At 39.8% G+C, this 17108-nt stretch overlaps 6 protein-coding genes across 8 annotated transcripts; 3 read left to right on the forward strand and 3 right to left on the reverse strand.

Annotated features, from left to right (window-relative positions):
- On the forward strand, positions 2186–3427 carry LOC109947382. The gene is made up of 2 exons (XM_020557339.1): positions 2186–2390; positions 2775–3427. The coding sequence occupies exon 2, from the start codon at positions 2777–2779 to the stop codon at positions 3425–3427; it is 651 nt and encodes a 216-aa protein (XP_020412928.1). The 5' UTR covers positions 2186–2390; positions 2775–2776.
- LOC109947054 lies at positions 3013–10509 on the forward strand. 2 transcript variants are annotated; one of them, XM_020556429.1, is made up of 2 exons: positions 3013–3052; positions 9721–10509. In XM_020556429.1, the coding sequence occupies exon 2, from the start codon at positions 9757–9759 to the stop codon at positions 10354–10356; it is 600 nt and encodes a 199-aa protein (XP_020412018.1). In that variant the 5' UTR covers positions 3013–3052; positions 9721–9756; the 3' UTR covers positions 10357–10509. The 2 variants fall into 2 exon arrangements, with proteins under 2 accessions (XP_020412018.1, XP_020412017.1); XM_020556428.1 differs by lacking the exon at positions 3013–3052 and adding an exon at positions 9504–9621.
- Positions 3434–5242, forward strand: LOC109947383. The gene has a single exon (XM_020557340.1). It carries the CDS (start codon positions 3434–3436, stop codon positions 5240–5242), a length of 1809 nt encoding a protein of 602 aa, XP_020412929.1.
- LOC109947384 (DNA repair protein XRCC3 homolog) lies at positions 5732–7270 on the reverse strand. The gene has a single exon (XM_020557341.1). The coding sequence runs from the start codon at positions 6611–6613 to the stop codon at positions 5732–5734; it is 882 nt and encodes a 293-aa protein (XP_020412930.1). The 5' UTR covers positions 6614–7270.
- On the reverse strand, positions 12388–13725 carry LOC109947099 (T-complex protein 1 subunit gamma-like). 2 transcript variants are annotated; one of them, XM_020556551.1, is made up of 4 exons: positions 13711–13725; positions 13488–13630; positions 13192–13255; positions 12388–13022 (listed from the first exon to the last, which is right to left on the reverse strand). In XM_020556551.1, the coding sequence occupies exon 4, from the start codon at positions 13009–13011 to the stop codon at positions 12403–12405; it is 609 nt and encodes a 202-aa protein (XP_020412140.1). In that variant the 5' UTR covers positions 13012–13022; positions 13192–13255; positions 13488–13630; positions 13711–13725; the 3' UTR covers positions 12388–12402. The 2 variants fall into 2 exon arrangements, with proteins under 2 accessions (XP_020412140.1, XP_020412141.1); XM_020556552.1 differs by lacking the exon at positions 13192–13255.
- Positions 14461–16986, reverse strand: LOC109947385. The gene is made up of 5 exons (XM_020557342.1): positions 16225–16986; positions 16000–16149; positions 15713–15910; positions 14708–15597; positions 14461–14536 (listed from the first exon to the last, which is right to left on the reverse strand). Exons 1-5 carry the CDS (start codon positions 16984–16986, stop codon positions 14461–14463), a joined length of 2076 nt encoding a protein of 691 aa, XP_020412931.1.

The following is a 17108-nucleotide window of genomic DNA, read 5'->3' on the forward strand; positions in this document are numbered from 1 at the left end:
ACGAAAGTCTATTATTTTAATTGTGGAATGTAGTATTTTATGGAAATTATGTGTAAACAAGTTTTGATTATTATTTGAATTATTTTTGGGTCTTTATGGAATATATGCTTTAGAGTTTATTTTTTATACTATGAATAAATGTTTGGGAAAATTGAATTAAGGAATGGAATATTATTTTTATAATATTTATATAAGGGTTATAAACCTCACCCATATGTACTTTCCCTGGCCATTATACCCACACGTGGCTTCGAATTTTTCGGCGTGTTGGCTACTGATTTTTGGTCACTTTACCACACGCGGCATTGAATTTTTCAGCGTGTGGTAAATAACCCGGACACATTTGATATTGGTTGCTTTACCCACACGTGGCGTTGGATTTTCTGATGTGTGAGCTCACTTGGTTTGTTTGGGCCACACGTGGCGTTGGATTTTCTGCCGTGTGTGCACACGTGGTCGGGATGACGTAGGGAGAATTCTAGGACACAACAGCCATCCACAGAGTGGCCCACGAGCCACTACACACTTCGGCAGTGTGTGGGTGGCTTGAGTAAATTCTAGCGATTGGAAAATCTCCAAACCGCCGGTCAAGACCTATACCAAACGATCAAGCACAACTAGGGGATCAACTTTAATAACTGAGCCAACCCCAAATTTTGCCGGGAAGTGGCCGGAAAATTGATCCAAAACGAGAATTTCTAGTTTTTAGATTGAGTTTCAAAACTTAAAAATCAATCTATTCCAACCCTACCACGCCTCTTTTTTTTTTTTTTTTTTTTTTTTTTTTGTTCTCCAAACCTATTTTGTTTCTATATTTTTAACAAATTTTGAAATTCCCAATATAGCTTTTTAATCTTCAGACATTTTAAAGTTCGTTACAACTTGTAATTGAGCGTGCCGCGTGTCTATAAACTCATTTTGACGAGCCCGACGCAACGGTGTAAATCAATTCCCCAAATTCTTTTCCGAACAGAAACTGACTAAAGTGACCCTACTCCTAAGAACGAAATGATAATTGCACAATAAAATAATTTAAATAAATTAAATAGATTAAATATATGGTTAAAATTGGGTCGGGGTGTTACAAGTTATGCCCTAAACGACTCTATATGACATTAATTTTGTAATAAACTGTAATGTATGACATTATTTTATTTTATTTTACTTTGATTATGCCGGTTTTGGGCACGACATTTCAATATTAAAAATACTGGGATGCTGCCGCAAAGTTTGCAATTTGGCAATCGAAACTCAAGGATGCCGCGGCAAAGTTTACTGTTCCCTCAAAATTGTTATATGATAAATCCAAAGATTCTAAAAATTTAACATCCTCCAAGAACTATGGAATCCTGCCTGAGAAATTGTTGCGAGAGAGATTTAAATCTTCAATACCATTTAGTGAAGGTAGAGATGTTTAGATGTTCTGTTTTTATACAGCTACCTAGACTTGCTGGAATTTCACCAAATAGCATGTTTTGAGACACATCTAAAAACTCCAGATTTAGTAAACTTCCTACTTCTTTGGAAAGCAAACCGGTCAATTGATTTTGAGACAAGTCCAACTCAGGTAATGAAGAGAGGCCAAAGACTCCTTGGGAAATGCTACCGGTGAAATTATTCTCACGCAGAATTAAGACCGCCAAACTGCGACACTCAGATAAAGTTGTAGGGATATGGCCTTGAATGCTATTGGAACAAATAGTAATTTAAACAATTGACTTAAATTTCCAAAAGTGGATAGAATCTTCCCAGAGAAGGATTTAAATGCTGACATGCCACTATTAGCAATTGAGAAAATTATATTCTATATATACTAAAACTCAATGCAACTAAACACTGTAGCTAGGCACAGTGTAATGACGGAAATGCCCCTCATTTTTCTGTTGTTTTCGTTCTTTTTTGGGAAATAGCCCTAAATGACACCCATTTCATAATTTTAATTAAAAATACCATCCCTTCCCAATTTTTGTACAACTATCACCTATAAATATAAAATTATTGCCCACTTATTACTGATTTTTCACAAGTTCAGAAATTTTGGAGAGAAGAAGCTCACACAGCTCTCTCTCTCTCTCTGGCACAGCTCTCTTTCTCTTTAGTATCTGTCTATCACAGCTCTCTGTGTCTCTCTTGGCTCTCTCTATCTTGGCTCTCTCGCTCTTGGCTCTCTCTCTCTTGGCTCTCTCTCTGTCTCTCTAGCACAACTCTCTGTCTCTCTCTTTGCTCTGTTTCTCATAGCGCAGCTGTCTCTCTCTAGCTTCGTTATGTCCCTTTCTCCCCTATTCGATCTCTTGCTCTCTGTTTGGAATCGCGAACCCCTCCCTTTAGCTATGTCTTCTGAATAGCTGCTTGCAACCTTAAAGCTCTACTGGATTGCCGACCTCGAAAAGGTAGTGTTGATGGTTATTTTCTTAATATCAGTATTATGTGAAATGGGTTATAGTTTGATTGTTTGGGTTTGTGTTAAATTCGTTTTGGCTTTAATTTATTTGGGTTAGGTTTTGTTGAATATTCATGCTCATTCATCTGGGTTTGTACCAATTGCATTTAGATTGGTCTGGATATGTGAATCTTGAAACTTGGGAATTTCTATTTGATGTAGTAGATCTGTATAGTGTGATTCTGATGTGTTCCTCTTATTTTACAGTCGTATTGCTGTTATATTGCCATTATATTGCCTATATATTGCTGTTATATTGTGGTTATATTGCTATTGTATTGTATGGTTATTGTGGTTATATTGTGTGAATGAAATGTTGTTTTGTCATGGTCAGAAATGGAGACAATTGTTATTCTCGTGTGCTACAATGAAAAATGGGTCACCTCGAAGAAGATGTGCAAATACGAAGGGGGTGACTCAAAAGGCTTAATAGTTCCACGGACCATCAATTTTGCTGAACTGTTGGACCGTGTGCATCAGATTGGTAATACAAACAGCAGGGAAGACAAGGTTTGCTTAAAATTCTCAATTTTGGTGGCCTCGAATGAGTGGAAGCACATAAAGATTGAGGACGATGATGATGTCAATTTTTTTATGAAGTACAATTCCGAGGTAACACCTTCAAAACTAGCTCCCTTACTCGTGAGTATAGAAGATAAAGGACTGACAAATGATGTAGTTCATAGTATGCATATCACGACAGATAGTAGTCGGATGGGTCATTCTTCAGTTGCCATTGTTGAAAGCAATGAAGTAACTTGGAATAATACAAATGTCACTGATTTGGGAGGTGAAGTAGGGACAGATTTTATGGATATGATTGATTTTAGCGAGGTGGAGGAGATGCATGGTGGTGATAATGGTACTGAAAGAAATGAAGTGTCAGTGTACTCTGCCCCTCCTAATTTGGGGTGCTTGAACACAGCTGCCCAGTTGCCAAAAATACGTTTAGGAGGAGAATCTGAACCCACTCGTCAACATTATTGAAGTCAAATGGGTGAACAAAATCGGTATAATGCAGTCGGTGTAAATGATGAAGAAGCATATTTGGACAGCGGGTTTTCACGAAGCGATTGGAATCCGAAAATTACAGTTGGGCAAATTTTCTCTAGTAAGAAAGCATTGTTGACGGAGTTACGGTTGACGGCATTAAGAGGCCACTTTGAATTTAAGGTGCAATTCTCTTGCACTAAGAGGTTGCTTGTGGTTTGTTGTCAACGTCCATGCCCATGGCGGGTCCGAGCATCGAGAATTGGAGAATACAGCTTCATGATTGTGAGGTGTACAACTGTCCATGAATGTGATTTGAGGTACGTAAGTGACAAGCATCGTCAAGCAACCGCAGCACTTGTAGCCACTTCACTTAAAAGGAAGTTGAAGGATTGTCGGACAATATACACACCAAGTGACATTATGAGAGATGTGAAACACAACTTTGGTTGCACCATCCATTATTCGAAAGCTTGGAAAGCAAGGGAGTTAGCTCTATTGTCCATTAGAGGATCAGCGGAGGAGGCATATTATATCCTTCCAGCTTATTGCTATGAATTGGAGCGTATGAATCCCGGCACAAAAACACACATCCGAACTGATGAGAACAATCACTTTGTGTATTTATTTATGGCGGTTGGCGCATGTATTAGAGGGTTCCGTTCTTCCATGCGCCCAGTGATAGCCGTGGATGCCACTCATTTAAAATCCAAGTACAAGGGTGTTATGTTTGTAGCAAATGCATTCGATGGTAATCGAAATATATATCCTCTTGCTTTTGGGATCGGGGATTTGGAGACGGATGCATCATGGCATTGGTTTTTCACTAAACTTCATGAAGCCATTGGTGAGTGTCCCAATCTTGTTATTATTTCTGATCGCAATGTTAGCATAGAGAATGTGTGGAACAAAATTTTTCCAACTGCACAACATGGCATATGCTTTTATCATATGAAGGGGAACATGAAACGCACTTGCAAGTTGAAAAAGCGTGATCACATACTTATGCACTTTGAGAAGGCTGCGAAATCTTATTCCATTGCTGAATTTGATTGTCATTTTCGCAAGATCAAGCGAAAGGAACATGTTGCTCAATATCTTGAAGAGGCAGGGTTACATAAGTGGTCTAGAGCTCACATGGATGGACGCCGCTACAATGTAATGACAACAAATATTGCGGAGTCAATCAACTCAGTCCTTAGGTTTGCAAGAATGCTGCCAGTGGTTCATTTGCTAGGGGAAATTGTTAATCTCCTTGTGAAATGGTTCACCGAACGTCGTGAGTTGGCTTTGAATTGCACAACAACATTGTGCCCCAATTTTGGAGAGAAGAAGTTGAGGAACAGGTTGGAGGATGCTGCAAGGATGAATGTGGTTAAAGTTAATAATGCACAGTATAATGTTTTGGACGGTGATATGGACGGCCTCGTAGATTTGACGAACAACAGTTGTAGTTGTAGAAAGTTTCAGCTTGAGCAGCTACCTTGCAAGCATGTAGTTGCAGTTTGCCGCTTCTTGAAAGTAAGTGTATACACAAAGGCTTCTAGGTATTACACTCGGAAAACCTGGATGGATGCTTATTCGGATAGCATCTACCCGGTACAACCTCACGGAATGTGGGATACTCCTGAAGATGTTCGAAGTCGAGTTGTGCTGCCTCCCATTGCAAGGGTCATGCCAGGCAGACGAAAGAAGTTAAGAATTCCCTCGCAAGGAGAGGGCACCATTAGAAGAAAGTGCTCAAGGTGCGGTTCCGCAGGCCACAATAAAAGCACCTGTAAAAGCAATATTCCATTGCGCAATGTAGCTTAGACAATATGATTTGTGTTGCTTTAGTAGGTCATGTCAACTCTACTTTTATTTGTGGTGGGTTTCGTGGTATGGTGAATGGGAATTCTTTTAAATTTGCATTATTTGGGTTGCATTGCTACAGCATGCTGTATTGCTGACAGATTGCTATTATATTGACCTTTTATTGTATCGGTATTGCTTTCAGATTGCTATTATAATTTCAGTGCGAAATTAATGGGACTGGAATGTTTAGTAGGTCATGTAAACTCTACTTTTATTTGTGGTGGGTTTCGTATTATGGTGAATGGGAATTCTTTTAAATTTGCATTATTTGGGTTGCATTGCTACATCATGCTGTATTGCTGACAGATTGCTATTATATTGACCTTTTATTGTACCGGTATTGCCTCCAGATTGCTATTATAATTTCAGTGCGAAATTAAAGGGACTGGAATGTAATTCCAAATGGATCCTAAACATTAAAGTTCTTAGAATTCCTATATTACACAGTTACTGTGATACTCCGACTATACCTTCTTTTTTTATTACAAATTCGGCCGATGCATAGGCCAGATGTGGGGCAAATACAAGGTGAAATGTCCTGTGTGTTTGACTGCATATACTTGTTGAAGGAGCATTACGAATGTCAACCTCAATAGATTGCTCATGTCTTGCCAAGAACACTCTTGAATTTATGCAATGTGCCCAAGCCAATCCCAAAGCTGGACTCACCCGTCTGCCTGATGTGTCCAGGGACTCCAAGTTTCCCAACCTCACCCCATTCACTCCATCATGTGGCCCAATAAAATCCACCACTTGGTTGGTGACAACCAACGCCAACCCAAACTTATTTGCTAAACCCTTCAATGTCCCAGATATGTTGAAGAACATTTCAGACCGCCGTTTCAAATCTGCCGGTGTTGTCTGATACTGTGATCGGAACAATGCAGCAATGGAATCAATGACAATGAGTTTCACAGGTAGGCGGGTGTGATCAATGGCAATAAATGCTTCTATGTCTCCAAGGACATGGATGAGTTCTTGAGCATCATGAACACCATGAACATATATGTCTTCCAATGGCTCCAACCTTATTAAGTTGGGGTATGATGCATGATAAAGGTTGCCTAGTTGTTGCAATCGACGAAATGGGAAGCTGAATTCTGTGAATATGTAGACGGAGGAGCCCTCTAGTCCGCCATGTGAGGGTGGGAGCTGAGCTCGTACCGTAAGTTGGAGACAAAGCTGCGTCTTCCCAGAACCACTCTCCCCTACTAATTCTGTTATGGACTTGCAGGGTATCCCACCCCCCAAGCAGTGATCTAGGATTGGGCATCCAATGGATAATTTAGGGGTTGAAAGAGGAAGGAGCATGAGGTTTTGGGGTGTCATGTTTCTGTAATTTAGGGAGGGATGTGATGGTGCTACAAGGCATGCATTATATATATATAGAGTTCATTTTGAAGGTCTGTACTGTAGGCCATCTGTCTTTTAAGGGATGTATAATTCATCCTTTTTTCCAGGTTGTAATTACTTTTTTGTTTATTTATTAGTATTTTTTTGGACCATATAATTTAAAACTTATTCTGATGCAGTACGTCCTGTAATAGGATCATATTGTATCTCTATCACCACTCTATTGTACTGATATTGACATAATATTGCCACTATCCGCATGTTTATTGCATATTTATTGCTGCTATATCGCCACAGAACTGGAGACCGATAAACTGTATACGCACAAATACAAATACAACAACAGGCTTCATCATTCCATAAAATCCTATTTCCAAACTTACATAATACAACAACAGGCCACCCCATCGTTACATAATACAAAAATACGCCACCTCATAGTTCCATTTCCCTGCTGTTGACAAATTCGAAGTTGCATACTCTTCAAGTGCGGTGACCGCGACCCATGAAATTCATGACCCCGGCCACAGTGATGTTGGCCCAGTTTCCTGCCGGATCCACAATTTTTGCAAATTTACGAAATAGTTCGAATCCCCTTTCCACTTGTTCTTGCTTCAACTTGGCCATTGCTTCTGATTCCTTGAATACCATAATTGCAGTGGCCTGCCGGATCCACAATTTTTGCAAATTTACGAAATAGTTCGAATCCCCTTTCCACTTGTTCTTGCTTCAACTTGGCCATTGCTTCTGATTCCCTTGAATACCATAATTGCAGTGGCCGGGGCAATTTCAATTTTTTCTTTCATTCTCTTTATATGTAGGAGATGCATGCGCGCATGATAACGAGAGCGAATTGTGCGGTTTTTTATGACACCCCATCTAGCTTGGCCCTCCACAATTTTTGAAACTATCTCTGCATGAAGATTTTTCCAAAACATGGTATTGCCTCGACATTGCTGTATGCCATGGACCAAGTCTGCAGGGAGTGAATTCGGTGACTTGGCTTCTGTTTCAGTCTCCCCTCCTTCAGTAATTGAAAGCGTTGGGTTTGGTGTGAGGTTATGGTCCATGGTCTTTGATATTTATTGTTGCCTGGTCTACAACTTCATTGGAACAACAGGGGACTAAATGCGATGTGAGTGAAATCAGTGGGGAAGGTAATGACTGTAAGCAGCAGTTAATGTGATGGAAGTTTTCTGAGCCAAACAGCTGGGTTGATTAATATAGGCAGGTTTTAATGACCAAACCAGTAAGTCAGAGAGTTATTGGCCGGAGGGATTAGGGGGAGTAATTGGCGGGAGGGATTGGCGGGAGTGTTAGGCGGGATAGTATTGGGCGGGATAGTATGGGCGGGAGTTATTACCCAGGTTGACTTTATGCCTTTTTGTAATATATTTGTATGTTGGACGTTCCGAACTTGGTAATTTTCCCATTATGTATTTCAAATAAGGGAGTTGCCTATTTGCCTAATTCACCACCTCATTCGAATTGACCAATAATGGTTATTGTCTGATTTCTCATTTCAGCAATCTCAATTCGTTTCCATTTTGCCATTTTTCATATTTTCCTATTTTCCATGTGTCATCCAATTTTTCAATTTTTCATTATTTTTTCCTATTCCCTATTTTCCTATTGTGCAATTTCCTAAGTTTCCTTTTGTTCTATTTCCAGTTGTCCAATTTTTCAATGTTCCCATTTCCCCCCATTATGTACTTAAAAAAAGTTGCCTACTTTGCCTAATTCAGACAGTCATTAAAATTGTCCAATATGGTAATTGTCTTATTTCCCATTTCCACAATTTCAATTCGTTTCCAGTTTTCTGATTTTCCATGTGTCCCTGTTTCCTATTTCCATTTTTCAAAATTTAACATTTTGTCCAATTATCCAATGTTTTTATTTCCAATTCGACTATTTTCTAAGTTCCTTTTTTTCCAATTTCAAATTTTTCATTTTGGTAATTGTCCTTTTGTTCAATTTCCAATTTTGCTATTTTCCAAGTTGCCTTATTTCCTATTTTTCATTTATCCAGTTATCCAATATTCCATTTTTCCAATTTTCCAATTTTCAATGTCCCAATTTGCTTATTTGCCTATTTTCCAAGTGTCCTTTTTTCTTATTTACTATTTCGAATTTTCGACTTTTCATGTTTTCAGAGTTTCCTTTATTTCCTATTTCCTTTTTTCCTATTTTCCTATTTTCCTATTTTCCTATTTTCCAAGTTTCCTTTTGTCCAATTTCAAATTTTCCAATTTTCCAAGTTGCTTTCTTTTCCAATTTACAATTTCCAAATTTCCTATTTTCCAAGTGTCCTTTTTTCCTTTTTCCAATTTTCCTATTTTCCAACTGTCATTTGATCATATTGCCTACTTTCCTGTTTCCAATTTTTCCTTATTTCCTTTTTCCAATTTTCGAATTTTCCAACTGTCATTTGATCCTATTGCCTAGTTTCCTGTTTCCAATTTTTCCTTATTTCCTTTTTCCAATTTTCCAATTTTCCATTTTTCCAATTTTCCAATTTTCCAATTTTCCAACTTTCCATTTTTTCGTATTTCCGATTTTCCAATTTTCCATTTCTTCAATTTCCAATTTTCCAAGTTTCCTTATTTCCCATATCCAATTTTCCAATTTTCCATTTCTTCAATTTCCAAATTTCCAATTTTCGTGTTTTGCTATTTTCCTATTTTCCAATTTTGTGTTCTGAAATTCGCAATAAATGCTTACTTACATAGTCCTATTTTGGGTTCCAATCCACAATTTCCTATCTCCCATTCAGGTTTGGTTTTTTGTCGTTTGGAAGCCAATTTTATTGTTGTTAATGTCATGTTGTACTGCTGTAACTTACAGCCAAGGAGTTAATGCTGTAGTTTTGAATCCCATCAATTTAATGCACCAACACAAAACCCAATTTACCTCATATAAGTTCGTACATATAACTGAACCTTCCTATATAGAACTGCAACAGAGGCACCTTCTTAACGGGAAAGGTAATTAGTCTTACTGAAAGGCAAATATTCTCCACTCAACCTAACCATATAGTCGTTTACAACTGGAGACTGAATGTACCTCTATTTGTTTGGTTGCAGGCAACAGCTGTGAATTGTCCCCAGTAATACTTCAACATGTCAGATGTACGCCCTCCTAACGAGCATGTGAGTTACCCGGGGGACCAGCCCTGGCATGTGCCATTCCCATCTCCACCTCGGACTCCCAATCATGATCCCACTTCATCTGGAAGTGAGGCTGACACTCATGATCCGCTTGACAAAATCTCTGCCGTCAAGCACCACCTCCAATATATGTCAAAGGCAACGGATTGGTGGGAGAGTAAGTGCGATATTCATGGCCAAGTTATGGGAAACTTGGCCAACAAGTTGAACAAAGCATACGCTGGAGAGGTGAAGCAAGCTCTTAAAGCAAAAAGTCGGAGCAAAGAGTTAGAGTCCTTGAAGTTGAAATTGGAAGACACAAAGAAAAATGCCCTCGAAACATTCACACAATCTGAAGAATATAACCATGAAATGGTTGAATGTTTCAACAACGGCTTCGAAATGTTCCGAGATTATGCTTCGGTCATCTCACCAGACCACAATTGGAGTGAAATTGATGTAGCTGGTGTCTGGCAGGTACTGAATATGGGTTCTGATGGAATGGCTCATCATAGCCTCGTGCATGCAGCGAGAAGAAAGGACAAAGACAGGGATCTTTTGATGGACCTGTAGTAACGGTGAATGCTGCTTCAGTTCATCTCACCCGAGTACATGGATCTTTTGTTGCCTTCATTTTCCCTTCGCGGGATAGATAGTATTGTTCAGTTTGGGAGGCGATTTCTTTCGCATGTGTGAAATGTTGTCTGTAATGTGTATGTATTGTATGTACATTGACTTCATATTGCATTTTTATTGTGTTTGTATTCCCTTAATACTGTCATGTGTATGTATTGTATGTATATTGCCCTAATATTGCCTTTATATTGTACTTATATTGCCCTACTATTGCCTTCGTATTGTATATTTATTGTGGCCATATTGCCCTACTATTGCCTTCGTATTGTATATTTATTGTGGTCATATTGCCTTCGTATTGCCTTCGTATTGCCTTTGTATTGTAGGCATATTGCCCTACTTTGGAATATGATGAGGACTGGAAAATAAATCCACAGGCTCAGAATCACCAATTTTGCCTCCTTCAAGAGGCGTCCCATGCTTGTATGCAACCCTCACAGCTTCATCCTCGTTCAGCCTCGCTTGTGAAGTCCCAGACTTCATGTCATCTTTGCTATTTGCCAATTTCAGTTGCATCAGCTGGCCGTGTCTAGGGTTTTTTATCTGCTTTCGTTTCATTTTTAAGCTCTGCTTTGAATCAATACGTGGCATATTGGCTGAATATGGGAGTGACAAGATCAATTCTTACTCTCCCTAAGTGGATAAAATAGATGCTCAATATGAATCCTTTCCTCCACAAGTTTGTGTACAGTGCCGTACGTTGTGTGTTTTAGGTGCCACACTGGCTTATTAAAATTGATGCTTGGCCATGAAAAACTTTTTGTTTTCTTACTTTTAGAAAAGTACATATTTGTGTCAATAACTAAGTTTGGACTGTTAACAATCATTCAGAAGAATGGTAGAAATAAGCTCCACTGTGCCAATCCACGAAGTTGAACAAAGAAATTGTGTTCGATACACAGATGACATGTGAAACTAACATTAGCATTCTCCAATAAGAAGACTTCTCTTCTTTCCAACCCCTCGTCGATTGAGAAAGAAAGAAGAGGGACAAAACACACACTACCAAGTTAAGGTGACATTACAAACCTAAAAAATATCCTCATCAAACTTATAATGCTCCTTTTTTTCTTCTTTAAAGCAAAACTTCATTCAAACTGAGATAACCACGTGCTCTCCATAAGCACTCCGGAATTATTTGCTCATTATCTGCATCGCCTTCTGTCTCAACTTGAGGCTTGGAAGGAGCTTTGGCACCAGGAGGCTGCTTCTTCTTCATCCCACTAACAATGTCATCGATTCTGAGAAGTAGGCAAGCAGCTTCTATGGCCGTTTTAAAACTCTGGCCCTTCACGTTGTAGGCATCCCATATCTGACATCATAATTCCTCAAAATGAACAGCCTTACCAACAAAATAAATTTATTGGGAAATTTTTTAATAACCACGACAACAGCACTTCCCCTCACATGAGTGCTGTCGAAATATATTGGGAGAAGCTCTAAACTAGAACTACTACTGAAGCAAATCGACAATATAAACCAGAAGATTGACACTTATGCCATATCAATAAAGGGACATATAATGGATACATTTGAGAACAATACTACATTAAAAGTCCTATTTCAGAGCTTTCAGCAAATATAAATCACCCAACAAAGGTGAATATTGAGATAGTGAATTTTATAAAAGAGAGCAACAATAGTAAGCCAAAAAGATATCCACCTATCTTTTTCTCTTTCACATCAGTTATCACACCAGTGTTACCATCAATGCCAAATCCATGAGTTTTACACAACAAATACCAAACTTTTGGATGAGGAAAGGAGCTTTTACCTTTTCTATACCTTCCACAGATGAACTCTTTTGCTTCAATGTAGCAGATACAGTTAACTGTGTAGCACCACCACCAGGACCAAGTTTCGGATTCTTGAGGATGTTTCTTGCTACAGACATGGCATCCTATGACCAGATATAAGGGAGTAAATAAGACATTTCAGCATAATATATTTATTCTACGTAATGGGGACAAAGAAGTAAAACCATTATACGTACAAATTCCTTTCCACTTCATTTAACAGATCCTTACTAGGACCTCTCAAGAGTATAGTACATGCTTTAGGCTCTTTGCAATCAACAATGAATGCAAAAAACTCATCACCAATTTTCTTAACCTCAAATATCCCAGCGCGTGTACCAACATCAGACTGTTGCAATTCATCTGGTCTGTTAACAATTACAGCCCCACAAGCCTTGGCAATTCGGTTATTATCTGTTTTCCGCAACCTCCTCATTCCACTGACGCCGGCCTTGCTAAAATAATGGCATGCCAAGTCACTAAGCCCCTTTTCTGTGATAACCACATCTGGTTTAAACTTCAATATTTGCACACATAGCCTCTCGATGTATTCTTCTTCCAATTGTAGCAGGACTCCCCAATCTTCTTCTTTAAGCAACTCAGCATTTGTTTGGTTCTCGCCTTTCTTATATTCGAGCGGCCAATCAAGAAGAATGATGCGTTGGTTGAAAATCTTTCTTCTCATTTTTCCAGGTGCAATAACATCTTTGTTAATCATTACTCCTTTGCGAACCACTGAATCTTCCAACTGGCCACCAGGAACCTTCTCAACCTTTATGTACTTTTGAATATCCATTCCCGCAGACCCTGGCAAAGGTTTACATATTGACCATAATCAGAATATTGGGGAACAAAATACCACGGACAAATACATGAAATGAAAAACGACTCGGCAGTTACTGTGAGATAAACCAGAACATAAAACTTGGAACAACCAAACCAATTAAAGCAAAGCCATGTCATACAAAAAACCTACATCAAATAACAGTGTATGGTCATCTTGGTTGGAATATTGCAATCAACCCTTGGTTGAGACCGACCTGCAATAACAATTGGGTTCAGTGCAGATGAAGGCATTTATGAAGGGCAGTTCTAGAATGAAGACTATGTTCATTTGTAACTGCCACCAAATCAGTTCATTGTTCATAGTGCCAAATATCATACTGCCAAATCAGTTCATAGTACCAAATAAGTTTTTGTATTTGTGTTGGCATAGACAGCCGAAAAGAAACTTACAGCGTGAGGTGAATTAACGGACATGAAGAAATTTACCTCATAAATATGCCTCCCCCCTTAAACCCTCAATTGCAAGCTTGAGTCGGTAATATTTGATCTTCAAAGGGTCAACTTTATCTACCGACATCCCAGCACTGAGATGCTCGATGAATTTGACGGTCAAGATTCCGCAAGACGCACTGTGAGGCCAATTAGTTGGGAAATTAGAACTGCAGTTATGTCAAATTTGGATAAACAGCACAAAATTCACAAACATTACCCATCTCGTTGTTATGGCACATCTGCAATGCTGCACACTGAGAATGGCGTATACATCGACATCGTCAGCCCCTTTTGCTTCACCTCTTGAACCTCAGAATCATCATAAAAGTGCATATCGAACAGCACTCGTGCCAGCGTATCGCTAATAGGGTGCAGAAGCGTAACCAGCTTTGAACGTTTCGTATAATCAATATAGGAGTCATACACGGTTGCAGTATGTCTTACGAAATCAAGTTCGATTGCAACCCAATGAGACCCTTTCAGATTATATGGAAAATACACCTTCCGGACTTTTGTCCAAGCTTGGGCATAGCCGTGTTGCCACGTACCACGCACAAAGTGATGTAAATTCTTCACCTTGCTGGCTGGAAGGTCAACGGTGTTTGAACTAGCAGCCTTCTTCGATCCACGTTTCCTGGCCGTCGGTTTGAACGGCTCTAGAAATTGCTGCACAAATTTAAATGAAGGCATATTAGAAAAGCACAACCGACAGCAAATGAAGCACAAATTGCTGCACAATGGTTACATGTTTACCTGCAAGCAACAATCTGCCGTTGTCCAGTCCGTTCCAAAAACCAACGGATGAGATAGTTGCCTTTTGCGGATAAGAAAGGTTGCCATGTCCAGGTGCTAAAAGTTGACACATATAATATTAGCACAATTTCATACAACTCAACACTTAAAAAAGGTGAGAAAACAATTGAATTATCTTAATAAAGTACAGCTTTGTGTATCGTTACCCTTGAGCTCATCCATTCGGTTTCATCGACAAGTTGTAGAAAAAATCAGCGCCCACTGAAAATGATTCCAGCTGCACCTCCGCACTACAAAAGGCAAACTTGCAACGGTTACTTGTGTAGTCATGTCATAAATATGACTTTGTTGATGAAAAAAAGACACATGTATATTAAAGCAAACTCTGCATTCTCTCATTAGTGTATGACTACATAGTAGAATAGGATGAATATTGGAATTGAAAGGTCAAGAATCGTAACCTGATATCGCTTTTCCAGGCACTGCAAAACTGTATTACTGCCTTCACATCTTCAATGGGCAAGGATTTGGATGGATCAAAACATGGCGGGGTTGCAGTCGCAGCCGACACAGTCATCGTCCTCTTCTTCCTCAAAGGATCTGTAAATGGGCTCAACAATGTCTGCGCCGGGCGCTTCTGTCTGCACCCTTTACCTTCCACTTCTTTGTTTTCAACACTTGAACTACCTTCTTCATCACCAGCCATAGTAACTGTGGGTAGACTTGGAGGATTCATCAAACCTCCCGATGGCATACTCTTAGTGATTTTCCAATCTTCTAACAGCTTCATGACTCTTTGGCAGATTTCGTCACACCCAGCAACATCTTCCGGGGTAGGCAGCTCATCGGATTCTGCCGGGTCAGCTACTTCATGCACTTCTGAGTGAGGAACTGAAGCGGCCATTTTTGCCTCTTCAACTACCATGGCTGCGGAAGGTTCGGCTCCATCACCGGGGACTTGTGTTTCCATTACTGCCGGTTCTGTCGGCGGACTTACATAGGCATGTAATGGCGACAAGTCATTGTTGCCTCCTTCATTCATATGAGGACTACCGAGGTCCTCATGTCCTTCCGCAGCTTCATTCACCCCACCATTTTGTTTTTTCAGCTGCTCTATCTCCAACTTAAAATAATGCTCCATTGAAGACAGGGTGTTGCGGAAATCCTCCACACACTTTGTATTTTTTTCGAACTCTTTTTCAGCTTTCATTGACTCCTTCCGTACCTTGTCTTCCAACTGATGCACTCTGTCGCAAAGTGCTCGATTTGATAGGGAAACTTTGGCCAATTCATCCTTTGTCCTTTGAAAGTCACGCTTCAAAGTGCGTAACTCTCTGGACGCGACTGTACCCTGCACTAAGTTATAATGCATGTGTTACTATGCAGGCCACAAAATATTGCAACTATACAGCAGTTATTTTCCTATTGTAATATGACGTATATCTTCGAAAAACTGTAATGCTTGCCTTAGAAGACGACGGAAGGTTTGCAGTATCGTCAATGTCCTTCTCTTTTTCTTCTACAGAGGCAGAAGTGCCGGTTTGTTGTTCAGCGTCATCGCCCAACAAGTCAACAAGTTCTTCACTGTCGTCAGCACTGTCACCCCAAGTCCAATACGGCTGCTGCTTGTCCATCACAGATGGCCGAAGAAGCTGCACATCAACCTGCAATTTACACATACAATATACATATCAGTAAAGTAATTATATTATATTTTCATATCCCGAACATGATCATTAAAAACTGAACTAACCTCACGGTTCTCGAATACTTGGCTCATTAGCTCATAAAAACGCGGCGAACTATTGCTCCTCCAATGTAGTAAACGAGGGATGTGCGCATTTTCTTCGTGCACCACCAAATGTAGTGCAGCCAACGCTGGAAACACCTCATACGCCCAAATCTGGTTTCAGGAATAAAAGGTCAGTCATTGTAAACAAATGCAATTTAACTTCAACATCAATGGACATTTGCTCACCTGAAGTGCATACGGAAAACCTTTGAGGTGGTACTCTCTTGGTCTACCGGTTGCCGTTGTTGTTGGTTTCTTTCCAGATTTTTTTGTTTTGGCAGTTTTTGTGGGCACTTTCACTCGCTGGTAATCTGCACAAAGTGCCCTCAGCAGTGACGCATTTGTCTTCGCATAAGACACAGCACCCCATGGATACTTCCCAAAGTCTTCAAGGTCTTCCGCCAACTTCAAATATCGCATGTCAATGTCTTGTGGTTTTTCGCTGCCCAACAGCACAAAGACAGCAAAGTATACGAATCCAAGCTTGAATACATCGTCCACATCATCGCATTGGAGGAAGGCCTTTTCTAATTCCAACAGGTTCACAGCTTTATCGTTGGCAAAGTACTTCCGTTTCAATGAGCAGTTCTCATTCATGGGAATCGGAATCAAGGGAAGGTTTCCAAACCTTAGCCCTGTCACGATGCAAAATTGCTGCGCCGTGAATTGGATGACCTTCTTGCCAACAATGAATTTGATCCCGTTCAGTTGGGAAACTGTCTTGGGATCAGCTTTCCTGAGCAGCAACCCATGGACAATCGGAGAAGTCCACTTGAGGTCCTCAATCCCTAGGAGATGACCAAAACAACTCTGTTCAAACAGTTGCAGCTGCTGTTCAGTGAATTTCTCCTTTATCGTAGTGATTGCCGTCTTCGTATGGGATAACGACAATGCTTTCCCTTGGAATTTTTGTTCCTCCGCAATCATCAACTTCATTTCACCAACCATATTTCCCTGCATGCCAATATTATAAACAGAATTTCAGTCGGTTGCAATCTACACAATAACAAGCAATAAACAATCACCACTTATGAACAGCCTATTATAGGATATGAAGTGAAAAAAATTCA

Source organism: Prunus persica, chromosome G2 (genome assembly GCF_000346465.2).
Source record: "Prunus persica cultivar Lovell chromosome G2, Prunus_persica_NCBIv2, whole genome shotgun sequence".
In the NCBI taxonomy this organism is placed as follows: domain Eukaryota; kingdom Viridiplantae; phylum Streptophyta; class Magnoliopsida; order Rosales; family Rosaceae; genus Prunus; species Prunus persica.

What these genes read in the sequence shown, in the direction of transcription:
- LOC109947054 (XM_020556429.1), top strand. Translation starts at nt 9,757, where the DNA reads ATGTCAGATGTACGCCCTCCTAACGAGCATGTGAGTTACCCGGGGGAC.
- LOC109947384 (XM_020557341.1), bottom strand. Translation starts at nt 6,613, where the DNA reads ATGACACCCCAAAACCTCATGCTCCTTCCTCTTTCAACCCCTAAATTA.
- LOC109947383 (XM_020557340.1), top strand. Translation starts at nt 3,434, where the DNA reads ATGGGTGAACAAAATCGGTATAATGCAGTCGGTGTAAATGATGAAGAA.
- LOC109947099 (XM_020556552.1), bottom strand. Translation starts at nt 13,011, where the DNA reads ATGGATATTCAAAAGTACATAAAGGTTGAGAAGGTTCCTGGTGGCCAG.
- LOC109947382 (XM_020557339.1), top strand. Translation starts at nt 2,777, where the DNA reads ATGGAGACAATTGTTATTCTCGTGTGCTACAATGAAAAATGGGTCACC.
- LOC109947385 (XM_020557342.1), bottom strand. Translation starts at nt 16,986, where the DNA reads ATGGTTGGTGAAATGAAGTTGATGATTGCGGAGGAACAAAAATTCCAA. An exon ending in GTTTTCCGTATGCACTTCAG is followed by an intron (nt 16,150 to 16,224) that starts GTGAGCAAATGT and finishes TCCTGAAACCAG; the next exon opens with ATTTGGGCGTATGAGGTGTT. An exon ending in ACCTTCCGTCGTCTTCTAAG is followed by an intron (nt 15,598 to 15,712) that starts GCAAGCATTACA and finishes AACTTAGTGCAG; the next exon opens with GGTACAGTCGCGTCCAGAGA.